The 25,015-nt window shown below is 37.3% G+C and overlaps 1 protein-coding gene across 5 annotated transcripts in view; it reads left to right on the forward strand.

Annotated features, from left to right (window-relative positions):
* The window catches only part of RAB3GAP2 (RAB3 GTPase activating non-catalytic protein subunit 2), a 70,590-nt gene extending 45,847 nt beyond the window's left edge, over nt 1–24,743 (forward strand). For all 5 annotated transcript variants that reach the window (XM_038395323.2, XM_043511736.1, XM_038395324.2 and 2 more), the window contains 17 exons: nt 1,205–1,332; nt 3,949–4,162; nt 5,602–5,699; nt 8,408–8,513; nt 10,283–10,443; nt 11,206–11,422; nt 11,800–11,973; nt 12,103–12,209; nt 13,535–13,601; nt 14,672–14,742; nt 18,253–18,288; nt 18,996–19,070; nt 19,385–19,603; nt 20,933–21,022; nt 21,127–21,345; nt 22,604–22,762; nt 24,221–24,743. In XM_038395323.2, the coding sequence (XP_038251251.1) occupies nt 1,205–1,332; nt 3,949–4,162; nt 5,602–5,699; nt 8,408–8,513; nt 10,283–10,443; nt 11,206–11,422; nt 11,800–11,973; nt 12,103–12,209; nt 13,535–13,601; nt 14,672–14,742; nt 18,253–18,288; nt 18,996–19,070; nt 19,385–19,603; nt 20,933–21,022; nt 21,127–21,345; nt 22,604–22,762; nt 24,221–24,367 (2,288 nt within the window). In that variant the 3' untranslated portion in view covers nt 24,368–24,743. The remainder of the gene's footprint in view (nt 1–1,204; nt 1,333–3,948; nt 4,163–5,601; nt 5,700–8,407; nt 8,514–10,282; nt 10,444–11,205; nt 11,423–11,799; nt 11,974–12,102; nt 12,210–13,534; nt 13,602–14,671; nt 14,743–18,252; nt 18,289–18,995; nt 19,071–19,384; nt 19,604–20,932; nt 21,023–21,126; nt 21,346–22,603; nt 22,763–24,220) is intronic.
* Nucleotides 24,744–25,015: the final 272 nt, after the last annotated feature.

The raw sequence follows: 25,015 nt of genomic DNA on the forward strand, positions 1-25,015 counted from the left end.
ATACAAGGTGGATGAGATGACTTGGCATAAGTAGTTAACACATTTCAAGGGGCCATTCAAGGTGAAGTAAGAAAGTAGACATACATCAAATGACACATTTTTTTTGTTACCTGATTCCATTGTTTAGATTCAGTATCTTGTTCTTCAGCTTAGGCCTTAGCAGGTAGAAGACAAACTGAGTGAGGATGCATGCTGAGTAGCAACTCAACAGTTTAGAAAGACTCCTAATTGCAGATGTTGGTGTCTGTTTTGGGCATTCTTGTAACTGACTGCTTCTGCGCTTGTTTTGAAATTGCAGGAACCGTTATGCAAATTATACTGAGGTGTTGAATTGTCTGTTTCATGTTTCTTCACAAATGTGAGTTACACTATAAACTGAAAAACAGCCTCCCTTAATCTTGGTGTTTCCATTGTGCCTTTCAACTTGCACAAGAAGTTGAGCTGTGAATAGGCTCGCTCTTTAGTTTGATGAAGAAAACACTTAATTTTTTAGTCAAATTAACTATTACTGTACTGAGGTATTGGAGCTTTTTAAAATTCTAAACTCTGGGTTGGTTTCAATTGCATATGTCTTCTCTGGCTGCCATAGTTATACTAGTTGCTTTCCCAAACTCTGAAGAATTACAAATATCGGGATTTCTACTGATTTTTGTTAACGTGGTTTCTGTTTTATCACTGAAAAACAATAATGCCCATTGTGCTTCCTCAATTTTAGTGTTGGAAACTTTATTTGTAGCTTTTTTATTTTATTTATTTGCAGATTTACCATATTCACATATTGGTAGCGTAACTACTAAAATTCACGCAGCATTGTACTTTGCAAGGTACATTCAAGTTGTTTGTTTTTAAAAGAGTAATTACTTGATGAGTGCAATCTGTAGCATTCTGCATTTCCTTGATTTTTACATGCTGATGCACAAGAGGTCCTCTACAGTAGCCTTGTGTTCGGTGTCCCATTGCAGCCTTTTTCTTGTTAAAAATAAGCCTGATACCCTTTTTGCTTTTGGGCAAAAATCATCCTCACTTTAATTTGCCATGGATTAAACATCATGTCGTGAGCAACAGTGTGTCGAAAACATTACACTGGAGCATATGTCATCTAACTCCTTTATAAGAGTTTAATGAAACTACAAAGAACATTTCACAGCTCCAGTACACACATTCATGCAGACTAATGCACATCTTTATTTCTCTCTCTCTCCAGAGTTTGTGTGTGTTGATGAAGGGTTGCTCCAGTTCTGTGCAAATAAGTTAAAACTGCTGCAGCTTTATGAGTCAGTCAGCAAACTGAATTCTTTGAGCATGCAGCCAAGCACTCCGCTCTCTGATAATGTAAGTAACATCAAAACTTCTTTCTGTGAAAGAATTAACCGTTTGGCAGGTAGATTAAATGGAAAATTACTAGGGCTGTCAAGCGATTAAAAAAATGAATCACAATTAATCCTGCTGTTAAACAATAATAAAATACCATTTATTTAAATATTTGTGGATGTTTTCCACTTTTTCAAATATATTGCTTTCAATTACAACACAGAATACAAAGTGTACAGTGCTCACTTTCTTTTTTACAGTGAAAATATTTGTAATAAAAATAACAAACAAAAGTAGTAGTATTTTTCAATTCACCTAATACAAGTACTGTAGTGTAATCTCTTTATCATGAAAGTTGAACTTATAAATGTAGAATTATGTACAAAAAACCTGCACTCAAAAATAAAACAATGTAAAAACTTTAGAGCTTACGAGTCCACTCAGTCCAACTTCTTATTCAGCTAATTGCTAAGACAAACAAGCTTGTTTACATTTGTGAGAGATAATGCTGCCCACCTCTTATTTACAGTCTCACTTGAAAGTGAGAACAGGCATTCGCATGGCACTATTGTAGCTGGTGTCGCAAGATATTTACATGCCAGATGTGCTAAAGATTCATATGTCCTTTCATGCTGTGACCACCATTACAGCGGACATGCATCCACCCTGATGACAGGTTCTGCTCGATAATGATCCAAAGCTGTGCGGACACACGTTCATTTTCATCGTTTAAGTCAGATGCCACCAGCAGAAGGTTGATTTTCTTTTATGGTGGTTCGGGTTTTGTAGTTTCTGCATTGGAGTGTTGCTCTTTTAAGACTTCTGAAAGCATGCTCCACACCTCATCCCTTTTAGACTTTTTGAAGGCACTTTAGATTCTTAAACCTTGAGTCGAATACTGTAGCTATCTTTGGAAATCTCACATTGGTACTGTCTTTGCATTTTGTGAAATCTGCAGTGAAAGTGTTTTTAAAATGAGCAATATGTACTGCGTCATCATCCGAGACTGCTATGACATGAATTATATGGCAGAATGCAGGTAAAATGAGAGAGCAAGAGACATACAGTTCTCCCTCAAGGAGTTCAGTCATAAATTTAATTAACTAATTATTTTTTTTAATGAGCATCATCAGCATGGAAGCATGTCCTCTGGAACGGGGGCCGAAGTATGAAGGGGCATACAAATGTTTAACATATCTGCAACATAAATTTCTTGCAACTCTAGCTACAAAAGTGCCAGGCAAATGCCTGTTTTCATTTTCAGGTGACATTGTAAATATGAAGAGGACAGTATTATCTCCTATAAATGTAAACAAACTTATTTGTCTTAGCGATTAGCTGAACACGGATTGAGTGAACTTGTAGGCTCTGAAGTTTTACATTGTTTTGTTTTTGAATGCAGATATGTAACAAAAAAAATCTACATTTGTCAGTTGTACTTTCACAATAAAGAGGTTGCACTAAAGTACTTGTATGAGGTAAATTGAAAAATACTATCAGTTTTATTATTTTCACAATGGAAATATTTGTAATGACAGATGATATAAAGTGAGCACTGTACACTTGGTATTCTGTGTTGTAACTGAAATCCGTATATTTGAAAATGTACAAAAACATGCTAAAATATTTAATAAATTTCAATTGGTAGTTTCGTTTAACAGTGTGATTAATATTATGATTAATTGTGATTAATTTTTTTAATCGTGATACCTTTTTTGAATTAATCATGTGAGTTAACTGATTAAATTGATGGCCCTAAAAATTATACATTTGGGGGGTTGGAGATCAAGACCATAGGATGGCAGAACTGGGGCAAAAATACTTAAAGAAATACCTAGTTATGGCACCTTCTGTTCAATGATCTCGGGTGCTGTACAAATGCTAATTAATTGAGCCTCCTAACAACATTGTGTTAGGCTTGTCTACACTTACTGGACGATCAATGCAGTGGTGATTGATACAGCGGTGGTCGATTTAGCGGGTCTAGCGAAGACCCGCTAAATCAACCGCCAATCACTTGCCCATCAACTCCTGTACTCCACCTGTTTTGAGAAGAGTAAGGGGAGTCGATGAGGGAACATCCCCTGTTGACGTCATGTAGTGTGGACCCTGCAGTAAGTAGATCTAAGCTACGTCTATTTGAGTTACGCTATTCATGTAACTCAAATTGCGTCGCTTAGATTGACTTTTTCCCTTTAGTATAGACAAGGCCTTAGTCACTTAATATGTGAGACAGAGCCAGGAATAGAACTCATGTCTCCTGACTCCAATCATTTGTCCTAAGTGCAGAAGGCTTTCCTTTATCCTTTTTGGGAGGAGGAATTAATTCTGGAAACTAATTTGTGACCAAACCTGCCTTGTGTCTAGTACTTTAAATAGATGTACAAAATGTTCTACTTCATATTTTGGGTGACTTTTAGTATCATTACAGAAGTCTCTGTGTATAGGCATTACAGAACCTTGCAATATGTCTGCCCAATTTGCAAGGTGGCTGCTTTCTCAAGGGTTTTTGGCTAATTAAAAAAACTGTAGTCATGTACAGCAGAGAGAAATTGGGTGTGGGAAATAAGTATATCTCCAGATATAAACTTACATATGGTCATTATTTACAGTTGTTCTAATCTTTCTGCTTTTAAGGATTTGGCTAAACTACTCAGGCTGGATGAAAAAGAGTTTGCTAGGCTCCAGACGTTATTGGAAAACTACAAGCAAGAGAACACCCAAACCACCGTTCGATTTGCTGATGATAAAGATGGTATATTGCCTGTGAAAATGTTCTTGGAGTATTTAGAATATGAAAAAGACATGATTCTAGTGAAGAAACTAGATGAAGGAGAATATGTGGCTTTAGGTAAGAGCTCTTGAAGGACTAGTTTTGTCAGATTAATGCTTCATTCTGTTTTAGTCTAACTTTAAAATCTGGGTAAGAGAGTGCTCAAAATATTTACTGGATGGACATTTACTAGCCAGAGGACTACATTTATTAAGTAGACACTGAAATAAAAGAAGGCAGACGCTCTCCAGTTAGATCAAGGGGCATTGCTAGGGCAAGAAACCCACACTTTCTCCTTAGCTTCAGGAAACAGCGTGCTGGAATTCCCATCAGCGTGTTTCCTTCTCGCTCCAAGGAGGCAGCTTGGTATGGGAGGTTGAGAGGCAAGTATTTCTCAACTGTCCACCTATCTCACTCCCCTACTCCACTCCCCACCTGCAAAGGAGCACCTCATATTAGCAGATATCAAATTATGTCCTTCTGCCCAACTATTTAACAGATACCAAATTTGTATATTTATGAGGCAAATGGCATCTAGTCATGGCCTCAACAAACTTACCTCATGAGAGGAACTGAAGGTGAAGAATTCCTGGGCTGCCTACCTTTTGTCTGTGTGAACATCAAAGGCCCTTTCTAGGGTAGCCTAGAGTCTATTTCAGTGTACTTCTCCTATATCCCCTCCAAAATATTGTACTTGGGTTTTAAAACCAGGACAGAGTCACCAGGTCTCTTGCTGACCAGAACCGCCAATAGACAAGCTACCTCATTAACCCAACTACTGTAAACTGGTGGTATAAATAATGACAACAAAACATAAACCCTATGTAAACTTCCTCCTGAGTTGAGCTTTGTTTCCTAGAAGAGAGCGCCTATGCCTCTACTTTCCTCTGTCTCACACATCCAACCATTTGTATACTCCTGGGTTGGAGCTAATAGGACTCTCATGATCTGACACCAGAGTGAGTCAGCAAAAATAGCTCCGGTTCTCTATGCTGGATTCTAAAACATGGCACACAGGCATGGATTACTTGGCAGCTAAATTTGCTCTCATACATATTCTACTTTTTAAACTCTTCTCTATATTTAATGATGATGCGTATAATCTGAACTGGTACAATCTGTTTTACATTGTTACATAGCCCTTTGTCCACACACTCTACGTGCCTTCCCTTCTTCCTTGTTTTTGGCAAAAAGAATTAAGAGTAAAATAATCATTCCAAACAGTACTGCTCTGTGATCCCACTTCCTGGCAGCTGTCCAGAAGTATCTCTTTGACCCTGTCCTTGTCTATCTATGGATCCACAGGCTCCGCATCAGCCAAAGAAAGGCTGTGACCTAGGCTGGTCAGTAAGCCTTTTTTCCTTCCCAGGAAAGTTTAAAATATTAGGATATTACACTGTTTGCTCAAAGCTCCCTTGCCTCAAGCCCAGTAAGTCCTGATCTGTCTGGTGAACCGGTCATCTGCATGTTGAGTGTTGGATCATTGTAGATGAAGTTGATGTGGTGTTTGTTTTTAGGCAGCTTTTTTTTCTGGAAATGTTTGCGTGGAGAGAGTTCCACAGAGGAAATGTGCCATACACTGGAGTCTGCAGGATTTAGCCCTCAGTTATTATTGGTAAGATACTGATTTAATTGTGTTCCTTGCTTTTTACCCAAAATATTCATGAATTTAAACATCTCAATGCCAGAAAAAATTCCCAATTTACAATATTGACCTTTAAGCACTGGGTATAACTATGTACACTTAGCACGTTAGTGTCTAGACTTCTGCCCTTTTTGAGATCCGTAAATCCCTCAGATCTTAATGGGACTTTTGAGAGCATTAAGTCAATTACGTTATATAATAAAATGGGTACAACTCAGGATGAAATAGAGAGAGGCATTTAAGTTCTAGCCCCAAATGTCTTCAGCCTAATTACTATATAATGTATATATTCAGCAATACACATGCCATCTTAAAGATATTTTCTTCACGGCTCTTTTGCTGTGAGAAATAATACGTTTCATGCCAGCAGATAAGCAATAAATCCAAGTGCAATACATATTTTTGGAATGAGACTTGGTGAGGAAACATTTTCATTTCAAACATAGAAAAAGTTGTTATAAACAAGTGAGAAATTATTTTTAAAAATGAATGTAATTTCAAAACTGTTTTTTAAAAATGCATTTTTAAGGGTTAATCTTTTAAATTCCAGTGAAAGTAATCCTTTTTAAACTAAATATTCCCTGCAGTGCTTGAAACCCAAGCACTACAGCAATAAGAACCTGAAATTGAACGTGAGTAACTGATTTTCTTCATTTAACCTGAGAGAGCTGCAAATAGTGAATACCACATATGCAGTGACAAATAGATTAGATTTTTTAAAAAATCTTTTGATAATCTACATAATACAGTTAGGCAGATTTGTATATAGGGTATGAGTTTCTTTAAGCTGACGGTGTAGAGTAAAGGCAGTACAACAGGCTGTGTCCCACTTTAGGGTCCTGACAGACCCTCATGTTCCAAAAAATAAAAAAAATCATTGGCTTGTTATGAAATGCACAGAGCATTTTTTGTAGTGTAGAGTAGTGCCTGTTTTTCCTCCTGTAACCTGTTCTGCTGCTAAATTTTACCTCCAAAGCAGGTGTAATTAAAGACAGCTTGATCGTCGACTAAAGTTTTAACAGATTACTGTTAAACCCTTAATTAAGTTTTGTCAGTATAGCTATACTGGCAAAATGCTTATAGAATAGATGCAACTTATACCTATAAGGAAGTGCTTTTGTGTATTACAGTTTATACCTGTTTGGCAAGTGGAATAAGACCTACAGTACAAGCACTTTTATGCTGGTATTAGTGTGTCTACAGTAGGGCTTTTGCTAGCATAGAAACATTGCAGAAAAAAAAATCACACATCTAACCAACATTGCTTTTCTGACCAAAGCTTCTAGCATAGACCTGACCTCAGTGTTCTGTAGGATTTAATACCAGGTTACAATCTAAAGTGCTACATTCTGCAAATTTAATAATAGCAGGTTCGTTACTGATTAAATGTGTAATTATCTAGGCAAAGACATACTAAGATGGAAAATGTTTAATATTCCTGATGTCTAATTTAGTCATTTTTCGGCGTTGAATCACTTTTATTTGCCATTTGTATTTTGCATGTTGCAAGCATTCCATTTATGAAGGTAGACTAGCCTACTCAAATCTGTGTGTTCATGAAGTGAAAGTCTGCCAGACAGCTAGCACAGTTTGCCATAATCTCTGTAGTAGTTTTGGGGCTATTGTTAGAGGGAATCACTCAGTCAGCATCTTGTGTCCAAATAAACACGAATACCATTATTTGCAATTTTGGAAAGATCACAAGATTACCAAAGCCTAATGTAAAGTAGCTGCTGTCTGTAATTTATAAGTTCAACTACACACACAAGAAGTTTCTTAATTAGCATTAGCACTATGGTGATTAGTACATCAAAACTATCGGCTATTTCTCAACATTTCTGTTGTTGTGCATGAGTATTAGGAATTGTGACTCTTGGTACCAAAGGGTTAATTGAATCCAAATATAATTAGGAGTCTGTAGAGTAATCATCTGGGTTGAGAAGATGACGTACTAGTTAAACTGGTTTTTTAGTCACTGATATTAAATGTAGCTCTTATGCATCAAACCCTTGTATTAACTTTTTAAAAAAATCTTAATATATGGTCCTCTACAAATAACTACTTGTTTAGCTAACATTCATTACTTGCCTTAATATAACTCCTTTAATTTTAGAAAACAATTTGATCAGTGAATTAGCCCCCTACCCTCACATAAAAAAAAACCCTAGTTTTGCTTCTGTACTATATGTGCGCTTTTAACATCAACTATGTATGCTCATTTCTTGCAGCCTATGTTCATTGTCTCTTGGATGTTTCATCTTCTCCTAACTCTGGCACTTTCCTACCCCAGAGTTATGACTGAAGCACTGATCTTAATCTTTTCCAGTTTTAAGAAATTTCTGCTCCTTGCCTTTATTTTGCGATCTGTATAATAACATGATACTAATTTTGTCCAGGTTGAGATGGGCTGTTTTACTGCAATTGTCTGTCTGCCGGTTCATGAGAGGAGTTTGTCCCAGGGGATCTTTTTTTTGTAATTGAAAGATTGCTGAAGTGTGGTACTGTTACACTTAAAAGCATTGTCATGTGACATATCATCTGCAGCACACCAATGAACTCTTTGTGTTGATGTATTATAACATGGTTCCAGGGATCATAAATTTTCACTCCACCCTAAGAAGTTATGTTGGAGAAAATACAATCTTTGATGTAATAAATATTCCACTTTTTTCCCCCAGTCTCTGCTTCTCAATGTGTGGCTTTCCAAGGAAAAAGATATTCTAGATGAACCACAGTCTGTCTGCTGTCTCCACACTATGCTGTCCCTTCTGAGCAAAATGAAAGGTGAAATACACATTCGTAATCTTAAAATATCACGGTCAGCTAAAACTAGTATTCATGGTTGTCAGAAACATGCCATTCTGACCATCTATACTGCTCTGTAAATAAAGCAAACCCAACTAAATATTACTTGATTGCATTTTATAATTAAGTCATAGGGTTATTTAAAATTACAATTCAAGACTGTTTCACCTTATGACTGGAAGGTTTGAAATTTTGGCTTGGATCCATAGAAACACTGAGATTTAAGGACCTTGGTTCCAGTGTTAGTTTGAAGTGATAGATGTCTCTGGAGGGATTTCCTTTTTTAAAAAAATATTTTGTTTTTCTTTTAACAACGTCTCTTTTCAAACCATGTCCCATTCTCTCTACAGCCACCACCTTAGCTTCTGAGAACAATCATGTAGTGGAGTGCATTTGGGGTTCTTCCCCCTCAAAACTTCTTGAGCCTGGGCCTGATGTGTGTTGTGGTTGTTTTTATCCATACTTGTTAATTATTCCCTTCCTATTCAAGCCTTCCAGAATGCCTTTGTTCAGCCCTATTACTACAACTAAAACATCCATTTTGAGATGGTTGCTCCGGAGCATTTACTGACTGCACATCTCTGCAACTTCAGTACAGCATAGGGCTGCCAAGTGTCTGCACTCCTATTGGCCAAGAACTGTGGCCAATGGGAGCTGGTGCTTGCGGGAGGGAGCAGTGCGTGGAGCCTTCTCCCCTCCCCTGCCTAGGAGCTGGACCTGCTGGCCGCTTCAGGGGTGCAGCATGATGCCAGGACATGCAGGGAGCCTGCCTTAGACCTGCTGTGCTGCTGACTGGGAGCCACCCAAGAGAAGCACTCACCTCAACCTCAAGCCCCAGCCCTGAGCCCCCCCCAAACCCAGAGCCTCTTCCTCGACCCCAAACTGCTCATCCCTGGCCCCACCCCAAAGCCTGCACCCCTTCCCCCTGCCTCAACCCACAGCCCCCTCTCACACTCCAAATCCTTAGGCCTCACCCCCCCCATGCTGGAGCCCCTCCTGTGCCCCAAACCCCTTATCCCCGGCCCCTGCGCAGACCCTCACCCCTAGCCCAGAGCCTCCCACATTCCATACCCCTGCCTCAACCTGCAGCCCCTCCCACATTCCAAAACCCTCAGCCCCATCTGCCAGCCTGAAACCCCCTCCTACACCCCAAACCCCTCATCCCCAGCCCCTGCAGCACCCCTCATTTCTGGCCCCACCCTGGTGCCCGCACCCCCTCCCGCACTCCAACCCCAGCCAAGTGAAAGTGAGTGAGGATGGGGGAGAGCGAGCCACTGAGGGAGGGGGAATGTAGTGAGTGGGGGGGCGGGGCCTCCAGGAAGGGGCAGGGCCAGGGTGTTGGGTTTTGTGGGATTAGAAAGTTGGCAACCCTAGTACAGCACTGCACTTTATAGTTATATGATCCACTGGATACATTAGAAATGTACAGTAGACTTTACTGCCTGGTGACTTCTATCATATTTTGCAATCCCTCAACCAGGACTTGGTGAAATCTCAGTAGTTCGTACTCTGCACTTCATTATAAAGGCTGGTTGAGATCTAGAAGTTGTGGGTGAAAAGTTGAGAGAAAGATAACTTGGTGGCTGTTACAGATTAAGTGAACTTGTTCAGTTACAGATGCTGTATTTAATCACCTTATGTTTTAACAGATAAAGGCAAATTCAGCTTCCAAAATCAGGTTGTTACTCTGCTAGTTTCTCTCTCAACACAGCCAGCTGATTTTTTTTCCCTTCCCTTTGTTTCTACAGTTGCCATAGATGAGTCATGGGATTCTCAGTCAGTTTCCCCCTGGTGGCAGCAAATGCGCACAGCTTGTATTCAGTCTGCAAATAATGGAGCTGCCTTATTATCTGCACACGTTGGGCATTCCGTAACTGCACAGATCACTGACAGTATGGCGGAGAAAAAAGTAAGTAAATCTGAGACTTCTCCCACCCTACAGCAATAATTGCATCAGATTCATGCAAAGCTTCTGCCCTTACGAGGGGAGGAACATCTTGCCCTTCATTCAGTAACACTCAGAAACCTGTGCAAAACACACAGTGCTCTGGGATAGAATTCAAATGAATAGAAACCTGGAAACTTGTGTTTGACCTTGCAAATTAATCTGTCCAGGTGTAAGGCATTGCAAGCCATTATGATATATACAATTCAATCTGAAGATACCTACAGTATGTTTTACAGTGTGAATTACAGGGTGTCTCTTGACATTGAGTGGAAGTTTTGCAGGATCAAAAGAGACCTTAGAGGGACACCAGCTGGAAGCCTAGTCGATTTCAAAAACTAAACTTTTAAGTTGTTTTGGATACTCAGCCTGCCTAACTGCCAATTTCTGACAATGTGAATATTTTTAAATTGACTAATTAAAAAAAAGTTCCTGATTATCTAAATCCCCTTCCATAATAATCTGATTTTTTTAAGTGTTAAAAGCTCTTGTTTATAGGTGTAAGAGGGCATCTGGTCTACAGGTTGATGTTTGGCCAGAGACAGACTGAGGTTTTTGGAATGTGTGGTGTTGCACTTTTATATGGATACTTTTACATATATACATGTATTTAAGAGATTGTAAGACCAGTGTGTGAATTTAAATATTGATTAACTTTTGTATAACTGTTCATTCTCCATCTACAGCTGATCTGCAAAAAAGCTCACAAATAACCTGCTTTGTTAGTTTTCCCAAACCATTGTAGGTGCTGACACAGATTCCTGGGAAGCACTTTCCCTTGATACTGAATATTGGAAACTTCTACTGAAACAATTGGAAGATTGTCTGATACTTCAGACACTGTTGCACAGTAAAGTGAGAGAGAAGACAACCAGAGTATCATCTCTACAGGCTGAGCCAACCTGCAGACTCTCTGTAAAGAAGTTGCTTGAAGGAGGGAAAGGTATACTCTTGAAAAGCAGATTTGATTAACTTTCTCCCCCTACTCGGGGCCAGATTCTATCACCTTTACTCCAGTGAATGGCACCTTATTTTGGGAGTAGTCCCACTGAGGATTATACGTAATTTTTACTATTTTAAAATAATTAATTTTTCATTTCTTTTCTGGAGACTGCATTGTAGGCTTCTAACCAGTAGGCTTCTAACCAGTTACTTGATTGAGATTTTCTAATTGACATAAAAATTATACAATTAATGATTTCTGTTAACTGACAGATGAGTCTCTTCCCTTGTCATCTATGTTTCAGATCCAAGTTTACTACTTCTAAAATGTCACTGGCAAACTTTGACTGTGCCTTATATTTTCCTTTTGCATCTTAGGAGGCATTGCTGACAGTGTAGCAAAATGGATTTTCAAACAAGACTTCAGTCCCATGATACTGAAGCTGGCACAACAGAAAAAAAAGACAGAAAGTAGAGAGGAACCTGTAGAAATTGACAGGAATGTTTCCCTTGAGAAACCAGGAGCAGAGTCGGGCATGGAAACAATCCTAGGTAAAAATACAAAATAACCCTTTCAAACTTAAATTTCTTCCCAGGGACTGAGTTGGCTGAATTGTTTTTAATTAGTAGAAATTGTGAATAGGATGAAAAAGTTGTCTAATTTCTTAAATTATGTTTTAGAGTTGCTGCATTTAGCATATCAGCAGTTTCCTTGTAGTCTTGAATTGGATATACTACACACGCATTGTTGTTGGGAATATGTAGTGCAATGGAATAAAGATCCAGAGGTAATGTAATCTAAATTTTTTTGGTATATTTATACTTGTGTATAATTTTACTAATTGAAGCTAACCTTTTTTTCAAAGGAAATTAATCAGAATTAGACTCTGATAAATGGAGAGCACAAATTTAAGTAATGAAGAAAAGAAAGTCTTAGATGCTAGGAATATGGGATACCATCTACCAAGACAGGAAGACCTGTTCATGCCAGACAGGAAGATACTGCCAGTCTTATTGGGAAAAGGGGGAAGTTCTTCAGCTTTCATATTTCTGATGTGAAATATGCACAGCTCACAAATACACAATGCTGATCTGGTTAGGGTTATTTTACTGCACTGTCAAGTATCGGGGTAGCCGTGTTAGTCTGTATCCACAAAAACAACAAGGAGTCTGGTGGCACTGTTTTTACTGCACTGTCTTTCTCTGAATGGACTGAGTGGATTTGTAGGCTCTACAGTTTTACATTGTTTCATTTTTGAATGCAGTTATTTTTGTATATAATTTTACATTTGTAAATTCAACTTTAATGATGGAGGTTTCACTGAAGTACTTGTATTAGGTGAATTGAAAAATACTATTATATTTTACAATGCAAATATTTGTAATAAAAAATAAAGTGCACTGTACACTTTGTATTCTGTGTTGTAATTGAAAGCAATATATTTGAAAATGTGGAAAACATCCACAAATATTTAAATAAATGGTATTCTATTGTTTAACAGTGGGATTAATCGCGATTAATTTTTTGTAATCGCTTGACAGCCCTACTTTGTAACTGCTCCCTTAAATTCTGATCCCTAGGAGGGTGCTGAACATCCAGAGTTTGTAACCGAGGTCAGCATCTCTCAGACTCAGTAAATCTGTGCTATCGGGCACCTCACTGCATAGTAAAGGTTTATCTTATTCTGGATTTTTTTTTAAAGATGGACTCTAAAACAGACTTATTTTTGGTAGACAATGGTTTAGTTTTTTAAATCAAAAAGTATTTGCAAGATAAACCATCAACAGTCAAGGGAGATATTTTTCTGCAAGAAGTGTGTCATCAGCATATAAACTAAAACTCTGGAAAATTACATTAGAATTGCAAAGTGTTCAGTGGTGATTAGCTTAGGTGGCACTGATATGTATGTGCATTTGCTTGATGGTAAGAGGAAATTTAAAATAACAGGTCTTGTAATAAAAGAAATCCTAAAATAATATTTAACTGGAAAATGAGTTTCTTGAAAACCATCTGCATTAATGTCTTTAAGAATTCACAATTTATTTTCGAAACTGCCATTGAATAATGGAATAATGTGTTTGGTTTTTTATTCTTCTTCCCCCTTTATATAAGGAAGCACGTTTTCTCATTAGATCTATAGATCACCTCAGATGCATTGTTAATGCTCACATACAGCATGGTAAGTACAAAACTATTGTTAAAGGACATCCTTGATAAAATTTCAGGAGAGCAAAATAAATAAATGTACATAGAGATTCATGTAAATCTGTACAGTTTGTTGTGCTGGCCAAGCATCTCTGCCTAAATCGGGAACTCTGATGCTGACATTCAAGCTCCCCCAGTTTTCCAATCTCTTTTTCTTCCACAAAGATCGAGGTGTGTAGATAGGGCTAAACCATGTTTTAAAAAAAACCCACAAGTCCTTCCTTGTTATAACATGATTTGGTCACATCCACGCATGCTTTTGCTAAATTGTTGAAAACTAGTTTAGTTGGAAGCATGGTCAAACACATTTCTGTAAAACTGGGCTAACTTTTTTAATCTTTATGGGGGTTAGTCCTAGTCTAACTTCATTCATCACTCAGGGCCTGTTCTTCAATATTGCCTGTTTACACTATGCAACATAGAGCATAGTCCTGTTCTAGGTCACTTCACTGCTTTCAAGCACAATACAGTATATGACTAAAGCACTAGTGATAATCTCTTATACTGTGTTCAACCCCAGACTCGCAACATATGTCTAACATTTCCTTTAATCATAGTGCACAACTATGATGTTCTTAATGGATTAGCCATAGATGTAATTACTCTCTCTGGACACCAAAGCAGTCCTGTACTTCTGAAATTAAAACTGGGATCTTGTCCTTGTTGCTTTATAATTTGGCTGACTTGACATCTGCCTCCCTCTGCAATCTCCTTCTCTCTTGATTCCCCACTGCTAAAGGAACACTGGCCCCATGTACTTCTGGGTTTTGAACTATTTGTGCTTTGGCGTCGGATGCTGTCTTAAGGGAATGCAAATCCCATGAGACCACTGCGTGACTATATAGTAAAGTCTGACTTATCCTTTTGTTGGAGACAGATTAATCTATGTTCCAAAGTACTGTTTCATCTGTGTTGTACTGTACCACTAATTTTTAAATCCGTCTCTTCTTCTGCAATAACTTTCATTGTATGGGTATGGGTTTACATTAAATCTGTTTTGATGCTCCATTCAGATGAAGCTTATATTTCTGTAATTGTTTTTAGGTATTGCTCTAATGATGTGGAATACATTTATAGTAAAACGGCTCTCTGCTGCTACATACCTAATGGACAAGGTAAACATGCTATTGTGGTTGTTAGTTTTAAGTTCATTTCTTACTGATTAATTTTTTATTCACAGAGAAAGTAAGCTATCAAATATTTAAACAGTTGCTTTTTATGTTTTTGGAGCATCTTTGATTGTAGAGAGAAACCGTGCTGCTTGGGTGGTTTCATTATATTGGGTAATTTTTGTTGCATTTGAAAAGCATATATTGGAAAATACTTATTTTTGAAAAATATCACGTGTTTGTTCTTTTGGAATGACCCAGTATTGGAAAGATCTTACTGTAAGTTTTAATAAGCAGCTGAAGTTGGCAGATATTTCCACACATCAGTAATGAGCATACACTTTAATTTTTTTTTTCTCACCTGACACTAGCATAAAACAATTTGAACTGGTGAATTCCAAAAGGTTCTCACTTTTTTTTTTTCTTCCCAAAAGGAGACTTAAAATCTTTACCAGTGATTTTATTTTAAGGAATGTGAGCTTTCCATTCCTGTATTATCTATCCTATACATTTTATTGACCTGATAACCAATAAATTAGCTTAATAGATAATCCAAGAACTACATTTGTTCCTATGCATTGCTGTAACTGCGCTGGATGGTTTTTACCATGAAACCTTTATTAACATTATGCAGAAGTTGCTTTTTGGCTTGTGTACTGTGTTCCTTCTAGGCTTTGGGGTATTAAAGATGCAAAAACATGTCCTGGATGGTGCTGAACACTTTCAACTCCCTTGGCTTGCTGAATCAGTCTTATATTACAGGACCTGTTTGCCATCTGTTCTGCCAGGCAATGTCCTTTGTAAATATGTCTGTTCGTGAGCTTTCATTCATTTAGTACTGAATTAACTGGCTTACTTAGGGAGGAAAGGGGGTGATTCCAAATTGTGTTTAAGTGCTATCAAATAATTGATCTATTTAAACAAAGGAATTTACCTCAAATGTATCAATTGGCAAGTTGTATAGGGGAGCTAATTGATCTAGTACGGAGAAGTCCAGATATTTGTAATACAGTTTTTTGGGCAAAAAAGGGGAGCACCAAAGTAATATGCTGGTGATGACTTTAGAGATGCTGTGGTATCATTATTTCTGTCCCCTCTTTTTTTTTTCCTTCCCCCTTTTCATTTTTTCCTATTCTCCTTTCTGTGGCTTATCTTTTTTGTACTATTTATTCATTTCCCATGTACCCTTCTGCAACTAGACTCATGGCTGCAGAAGAATTCAGTTAGTCTCATCTCCTAAGCAAAAGTTCTTTACCTAATGGTACTGCTTGCATTTTTACAGCCTCCTGCTTCTGTAGTTCTTTGGTGCAGTAACATCTAAATAAGTACGGTTAAAGATTTTCTGCCTTATTGATTCTGTCTTTTTTTAACATACTTTCTTACTTAACACTTTGAACACATCCATGTTCAATATCTGTTAAAAGTGAGCTACCTTTATTTTATGTATTTAAATGTGTTTGAAAGCTCCAGTTCAGGGCTCCTTAGAAGCTTGTATGCATATAACAATATACCTAGAAAAGGATAAATATCTGTAATAACTTATCCAGCCTTACCACAGCTCTCAAAATATAAACTGCCCCAAATAGTGTTTGATATATTAGCAGTTATTCAGTTCCCAAGGTGACTATGAAAAGTCCTCTAACTTACAGACTTTGGGTATAGCATGGTGGATGCTCTTAATTCAAGTTGCTATATGAATTCTGGGGCCATATATCTTCCTTCAGCTGTTAATTAGGATACCACAGCACAGTCTAATCACAATAGAGTTTGGGTCAGTGAGATCTTTATACCGTGGGAATGAGTAACTTCCATCTACATGTGTTTTTCATCATCTGCAGAAGGTTCATTGAGCTGTGGAAATTGGAGCTTAGCAGCACTATTGTAACTTTCCCAAACAGGCAATAGAGATCTGACTCTTGCTCAGAATTCAGACAGACAGGAAAGCGTGTGATGATTTACACTGTAATTTTCTAATTGTTGCTTCCCTATCTCAATTGTTATTCTGCAGTATCCATTTTTCCCTGCTTTTTCATATTTGTCATGTATTTCATCTTCATTCTGATTTCATTCTTGATACTATTGCCCCAATCCTGCACCATTGAGGTCTTTGGGAGTCTCTGAGTTGCTGTCAGTGGGCTTTGGTTCAGGTTTTATGTGCCTTTTAGTCCTCTCGCATCAGTTTTACACCAACATAACTCCATTTGTTTCAGTGGAAATTTTTCCTTCGATCATCCTGATGTAAACTAGATCAGAATCAGGCCCAATGTGATTGAACAGCTAGAAATGATGAACATAGAGAACTTTCAACTTTAACATTTCACATTTTTTTCAAAACTGAACATACTCCACATGTAACAGGAAAGTATGATTGTCAATCTTTAAACACAAATTCAAATGCAAATTAAAGAGATTGAGAGGCAGACTTTGCCATTAGCTGCTAAGTTTTATTTTTTTCTCTGCCTTAATAGTCAAATGATTGAAAAGCCAGTGAAGTGATTATAGTGCTTCAGAGATTTATGAAGGATTGCTCTGAGAATTTCCTTACCTATATTTAACATTCTTGTATGTGATAACTTTGTGAATATTAAGTAAAAAGACAAATGAACATTACCCTCTTTTAAAGATGCATCTTGTGAAAAATCAGTTCAGACAGTTGAAACTTGAATTGGATCCCAACAGGGTAGCTCTATCTTGAAATAACACGGATTTTCTCCTAACTGAGGGTAGCCTATTTAACATCCTATTCCGAGAGTCAAGCCTTTAGCTGGGACAGAAGGTCTTGTCTTCTTTTAACCTTGTATCTCATCAACCTCCAGTCTTGAAAGTCACCAACTTGCATAGTTCATTCATCATTTAATGCTTTGAAATACTAATTATAAAATTACTGCACTAGTAGTGAAATAAATAACACTGGCAAAGATGGAAAGTTAGGAAGGGTTATTGTCATGCCACAAGATTTTTTGAATAGTCTTCACTATGGGTAAATGTTTCTGAACTTTATAGAAAAGTGTGTGTGTGTGTGTGTATATGTGTGTGTGTATATATATATATATATATATATATATATATAATATACACACATGCTATTCAGATGAACATAAATAAAAGGCTTCTTAGGTATGTTAAAATCATTCTGCAACTATTTTTTATTTCATAAGGAAGACTCTGTAGAATGTTTAAACATCTTGAAAATGATTGTTGCACATTTAGTCTGATTTTTCAGATGGCAGATAAATAAATCACACAGATGAGACACTGTGGGAAAACTTCAGCCTGCAAGGAATGTTTTTGCCAAAAGCTTTGCCCATTGAAAGTATTCAGCATAGAAACTGCTTCTCAGCTATTATTTTGTACTATAGCCTGTATCCAATAACAGTTCTTCTAAGATATCCAGTATATTATATTTAGCTATGTAGAAAAAAAAAGAAAATTTTCTATTGTATAAGGAAAATAAGTTACTTTAACAAATAGATTGCTCATGTGTCAGACTTATGCTGAAAATTTGTTCTGTAATAGGTTGGAAAAGCTCCGAAGGACAGATTATGCAGAAGGGCAAGTAATACTTTATTTGTCTAAAGATGACAAGGAATTTAGAAATATTTGATGATTTTTTGTTTCAATGGTCATTAAATCTGTTTTTTGTGTTTTTTAATGTGACCACACATAAGGAGACCTGGGTGGGAAAGATTAAAAAAAAATATTGACGAATTTTAGCCAGTCTTAAATTTCCAGTTTGACAAATTGAAGTTGAAAGGTGTAGACAAATCTAGTAAAAATGTTACGGAAAGTGAATTTGAGACTGAAGCTTGCCTGACTAATGTTCTGTCCACATAAAATTTTATCAACTCCTGGAAGAATTAATTGAAACTATGTTCAGGCAATAGTGGGTTTGTTGTTTCTGATAAAATTCTTTGAGGAATATAGTTACTTAATAGAACAGTGTAGTAAGTGATAGAATAAGCAACTTTTATAGTCAAGACTTCTCCAGATGTTGCAAAGCTTTATTGAAATTCTCAAATTCTACTTTTGTCTGTTATATCCAAATCTTTTGTTACAACTATTTGGCCTTAAAAATAATGAGATAAAGGAATTGAAATTAGTGCTAGTGCTTTTTGTGTATTCTCTAGCAAAGCCTGCCCTTTCAGAAATGTAAACAGTGCTGCTAAAGACCCTCCTTTTTGTCAGTTGCAACTAAAATGTTTACTTGGATGCATTTTAAAAATCACATTGCAGAAATTTACTCTATCTTTATTTAATAGGATGTAGGTATGGGTGATACTGCAATGACATCTTTTCTTGGCTCATGTTCAGATCTTCTTCAAACCTTAATGGAGGTAAAAAAAAATTTTTTTTGATTAGAAAACACATAAGAACATGCGTGGTTTTAGTACTAAGTTTTTGTCATGAAAATTGAAGGCAAATGAATAATATAGCTACAGTTACTTTAATTCATTTAACCAAAGTCTGTAAATTATTTTCTAGTGAACATGGAACATTTCTATTATTCTTTAAAATACTTTTGCAGGAGAAATTGTGGCTTGTAATGTAACTCCTGTTTGTTTTTAATAGAGATTCCCATAATCTTTTTGAACAGTATCTTAAAATGATAATGGTTTTGAATGCTGATTGCTCTGCATTGCTGTACTAGGCTGATGTTAGTAGTGATGAAATGCAAGCTCCAGTATTGGACACAGAAGACGCTTGGCTGTCAGCTGAAGGACCAATCTCAATAGTAGAGCTAGCCCTGGAGCAGAAACACATCCACTACCCACTTGTCGACCATCAGTCGGTATTGTGCACTATATTATATGGAATCATGAGGTTTTCTCTGAAGAGTGTGAAACCTCTCTCACTATTTGACAGTAAGGTATGTCTTTTACAAGTGTTAGGAGTACATGTTTTATAATATAATGCTGTCCTTGCTGCTGCTAGTTAATAAGCATGCATGGTTTATCAGTCATTTATAACTAATTCTTTAAACACCCTATGTAGATTGATGTCATGTCAGAGATAATTGGTGCACTCTGTGTTCAGCTAAGGATTGTTACCAGAACAGCAGTCCACAAACATGGTAACTTTTTTCTTCTGAATAGGATGTCTTGAGAGTGGTTTAGAAGTGTCAAAATTAGCTCCTTATTTTAGTCCATCCAAAGACTGTTGTTGCATGGTGAAAATACAGGATGCACTCTGATTAGCTCATACTTTTGTTAGTTTGAGAGCTGTCAGATCAGAGAAATTACTAAGAATAAATCTTATATTTCATTACCGTAATCTGTCACTCTCTGTATCAGTTATTCCTGATGCTTTATGCCACACTTCTTTCTTGGGAAAGAACAAATAGCTAGTAGCCTTGAGAGCAAGAACACACTATATTTTAAATATAGGAACCATTTATTTTAAGCAATCTGTTGTTGCTCCCAAAGTCCTAAAACTGATGTGTTTAAAAAAAAAAAAGTATATATTGAGCTGCTTTCCTCCCAGCTGAGGTGCACACACTGAGTGAATTTTAGAAATAAAGTGCTGATGTAGACTATTGTAAACCAATCCTACTGGAAAACAGTTGGTTCTGTGCAGAAGTGTCATACTACAGATTTCTCTTTTCAATATGTATTGATATATTTTTATAAACACAAAGTACCATTTTTTGTTTGTATTTTGCTATTGTCTAGATTCTTGTCTAGATGTATTAAAATAAAACCAAACCCCTCAAATACTTTACTTTTTTTAAAAGACCCCATGGTAGGATGTATTTCACAATGAATGTCATAGTTGGCATGTCAGTCCAGAATGATAATCCTCAGGGTCTAAAACCAATGCTATAAACAAGGCTTAAAACAAAAGGTGATTCCTTTCCTTATGTAATGATAGCTCAGTTTGGTTAGATACCTATAGCAGATTGAGAACCGTCTGCTATTGAAATTAGTAGCCTAACTTTTAAGTTTGAATGCCCGGTGAAGTAATTAAAAAAACCTAGAAGCATTAGTAAAACATATGATTGCTTAAGCAAATGTTTCTTTTGTTTCATAGCCTTTCAGTAATTTAAAATACTGCATTTCTCTTCGGGATTGGAAACTTAAGATGCAATAGCATTTAAATGGGGAAAATATCATCCCTTTAAGTGCTTGATCAAAATGGATCTACTTTTCTCCGTCTGCCTCGCTCAAAGGAATATGGGGTTTTTCTGTTCTCAATTTAGGGCAAAAATGCATTTTTCAAAGACCTGACTTCCATTCAGCTGCTACCCAGTGGGGATATGGATCCAAATGTATTATCCATACGCCAACAAGTGAGTTTAAATCCTTTACATGGCCACAAGAAAACTATAGACCCTTAAAGGAGTTTCAGGTAAAATTAAACTGCTGCTAACTCATTTTGGTGTTTGCTTCCAAGTTCTTAATGAAAGCTGTGAGTGCAGTGGTACAAGTACAGTGCTCAGCACAAAAGGCCAGAGGTCTCCCAGAAGAGGCACCACTTCTTTCTGAAAAAGACAAGGACTGGCCAGCTTTAGCTCTGGATTTGGCACGGCACCTTCAGCTCAGTGAGGATGTGATTAGAAGGCATTATGTATGTGAACTGTATAATTACGGAATGGATCATCTCGGAGAAGAGGTAATGATTAAAAAGTGCCTTTGGCAGCTTGAGTATAGCCGAAATCATGAGGCACAGCTAAATTACTCAGATCTGTAACTGATTCATATTCTCTCTATATTTTACAAACAATTTTGACTTGGATTGTGCTCCCCCAGCAACAGAGAACATACCACATTCTAACACTTGATTCTGGTGCACACAGTTATCTGGGACAGCCATGTTAATTTTTTTATTTGATGCAAAGAAGGAAAACATAGGGCCAATTATTTGGGGAGGGGGAGAGAATTCACACCTTTCAATGATGGGATTCTACCAACAGTGCAGAACAAAACTAAACTAAGCAGTAACAGTCATTGTGTCTAGTTGAGCTAAGCACTGATGTCTGGGATAAGAATTCACTTTTGTCAGTACAGTTAAACAATGTGGGGATTCAAAATGCTCTCTTTCCGTTTTGAGTGGCTCCTTAACCCAAACTCTGGCATTTAACTTCAGTGTCAAACTTACTTAGACAAGTTGTCACAGAAGAATAGTTTGAAAATTCATTACTGTGAATGTTCATGAAATCTTTGTGCTGTGTTCAGAATAGAGATATTTGCTGGTTTTGGTTCCGATATTTTGAGAGGTATTGGAACTTCTATTTAATGCTTCTTAAATAGTTGGTGCAGCATGTTAAAACAAATGCAACCTTTGAACTATCAATATCTGGAATTCTCAAACTGTATGGGGCTTCATTAGAGGGAAGTAACAAATCTGCAAAGAGGTGATATTGAAAAAGTAAATGATTTTAGAGAGCTTGAAAAAGAAGCAAAATTTAAGGGTCTGTAGTAATATGCCTGTGTATAAATCATTATAGTTCTCATCGGATGACTTTAGGGTAATGTGCAGACTTGAGACAGAAAAAAGGCTTTCAGTTCTCTTAGTCTGTCATCTTAGGAGACAGTTTTTCAGGCAGAGGGGATGTGAACTTGCGTTTCAAGAATCTTAAGCTATGAGCTTGAGCCTTAAGACTCACTGCCATGTGGCCATTATAAGAATTCCATTCCAAGTGCAGGACTTGGCCAAAACTGTGGATTTGTTCCACAGTTTTCAGTAAGTCACTAACAAGAACCATATCGTTGGCTGATAAATCAGTTTCAGATTCCTTTATTTGTTGGGTCATTTGACCTTGTATTAATTGTAAGTTAGGGCTGAAGCAAGATAAAATAGTTTCTACATGGGTAATCTGTAGTCTTGCACATTTTTACAATGAGTTTTGTTGGTATATTCCTATCCTCAGGCCATTCTTCAAGTGCATGACAAAGAAGTGCTTGCATCACAGCTACTTGTGCTCACAGGACAGAGACTGGCCTACGCTTTACTACACACACAGACAAAAGAAGGCATGGAGCTGCTGGCCAGACTTCCCCCAACACTATGTACCTGGCTTAAAGCTATGGTAAGTTCAGCCTAAATGAGAGAATATATTTATAGAAAGCTTCCTCTTGACCAAATACTCTTATTACTTTGAAATTTAACATTTTTAGTAATGCTCTACTGTAAAGGATGAGTCTAAGCCTACCTGACTTCAATTCTGGTTAATAGGAACAAGACAGCCCAGCATGATCAACTATCTGGTCATCTCTACTTCATTATACGTTTTCTAAAAAGCCACACAGTTTCAGTTTTACAAGTTGCATGTACTCGGTCAATTCAGATGATAGAGCTAATACCTTGGTTGGTTTAAAATGTGACTGTATTGCAGAAATGCCTCTCTTCACTGCTAGATTTCATTGGGAATCATTTTACCAGCACTTAGGGGGGAGGAAATTGTTCTGGTGCATGTAAACAATTGCATATTTGCTGCTCCTGAGGACAAGATGTGTAGGAGCCCAGAATGTTTGTTTCCAAAAGATTAAATAATTAATCTTCACTTCAATGGTTGTGCCCCTGCTTCCCCTGGGAAACTATCATGATATTACTCATATTTTAAACAATGGGACTGTTTTACTGTGTAATTGGCAATATGCTCAACAGCTTGTAGCAGTCTTTCCCTGGGCTGAGGAAAAATCAAACTTGTGCTAAATCTGTGAAACAATTCAAGAAGTTGCAGAATGAAGCTTCTTTAAGAGGAAACAAATTAATTTTTTTTTTGCTTTACACTAGTGAGTGTCATTCTCTTGAGTGGTGCCAGAATTGATCCAAGCAGCATTCATAAAAAGTGTAGCCTTATGTTGTATGTAAGACCCATGTCCTCCTGAATAGTCTTCTGTGTATGAGTGTTTCTGTAAGTTTAAAGACTATACTGAGGGTAGAGTTTATCCTAGTGGAAGTCAGGATCCTGTACCGAACTCTTAAACTTCGATTCTGCTCCAAGGAATCTGACCATAGCTAAGGAATTATCTGAAGTCTGCTGATTCCCTGAATATAGAGTTCAAAGGAGTGTAATGATTCAAGAATAGCTGTGTTGACTTCAACCTAGTACTAGGCTTAAATCCCTACTGCTTATTTAATTCTGCTATGATCTAGAGTGGGGATCAGCAACCTTTGGTGTGCAGCTGGCCAGGGTAAACCCTCTGGCAAGCCGGGCTGGTTTGTTTACCTGCTGTGTCTGCAGCTCCCACTCCAGGCCAATGGGGGATGTGGGAAGCAGCAGCCAGCCCATCCCTTGGCCTGTGCCAGGGGGAACTGCCATCAGCTGAACCTGTGGATGTGGCAGATAAACAAATTAACCTGGCCTGCCAGGGGCCTTATCCTGATGGGCCATGGGTCAAAAATTACTGATCCCTGATCTAGAGATAAGATCAGGAACACAATTACAAGCAAACTTCATTGTAGCAAAGGGAATATCATGGTGTCTTTTGTAGCCTTTCCTTCCTACCACTGCTCTTAACGCTTTTTAAAAATCCTTTTGCAGGACCCCCACGATCTTCAAAATCTCGAAGTGCCCATTGCAACAACAGCGAAACTAGTAAACAAAGTAATAGAGCACTTACCGGAAAACCATGGGCAATATAGCCTTGCCTTGAATCTGATAGAGGCTGTAGAAGCAATCTCTTCATGACAATTTACGTACTAGTTTTAAACACATCTGCTGTAAGAGGAGGTAGTGCATGATTTTACACCCTGAGGTTAACCTTTGTGAAGGGAAACACTCATGTGGCTTTGTAAAATAAACCATTTAAAAAGTAAATGCTTTTATAATGGAGCCCATCTAAGTTCCATACTATTGTCCATCACATACTAGGAGCTAGTAATCTTTGTACATTTGTCAATAACTCAAGTGCTCCACTATTTATTTCTAACTCATGCACTTGTGCTCTAGCATAGATGGTTACATTTAACTGCAGTTTTATTCCACTTAACAAATTATATTCTTACTCTAATGTGAGATTCTATATTTCATACTCTGAAAAACCATTAAATGTGTTTTGCATATATGCTTGGTTATTGGACAACAGTCAGTTGCATAAATCTGTATCATGTAAGGAAAAATTTCAGGCTATCATGTTTTTCTGAAATAAAAATGGTCTTTTTTACTTCCATACAAGAGAGTTACATTCTGAAAGACCCCTAGTAGTTAATCTTCAGAGGAACGGCTCACTTCCTGTAACAGCACTATAACAATTAGTGGAGTAGTAGCAGGACAAAACACCTGACATCCTCATGCAAAGAGAAAACATCCTAAATGGGAATAAAATTAGAAAGAGGA

The sequence above is a fragment of the Dermochelys coriacea genome, chromosome 3 (assembly GCF_009764565.3).
Source record: "Dermochelys coriacea isolate rDerCor1 chromosome 3, rDerCor1.pri.v4, whole genome shotgun sequence".
In the NCBI taxonomy this organism is placed as follows: domain Eukaryota; kingdom Metazoa; phylum Chordata; order Testudines; family Dermochelyidae; genus Dermochelys; species Dermochelys coriacea.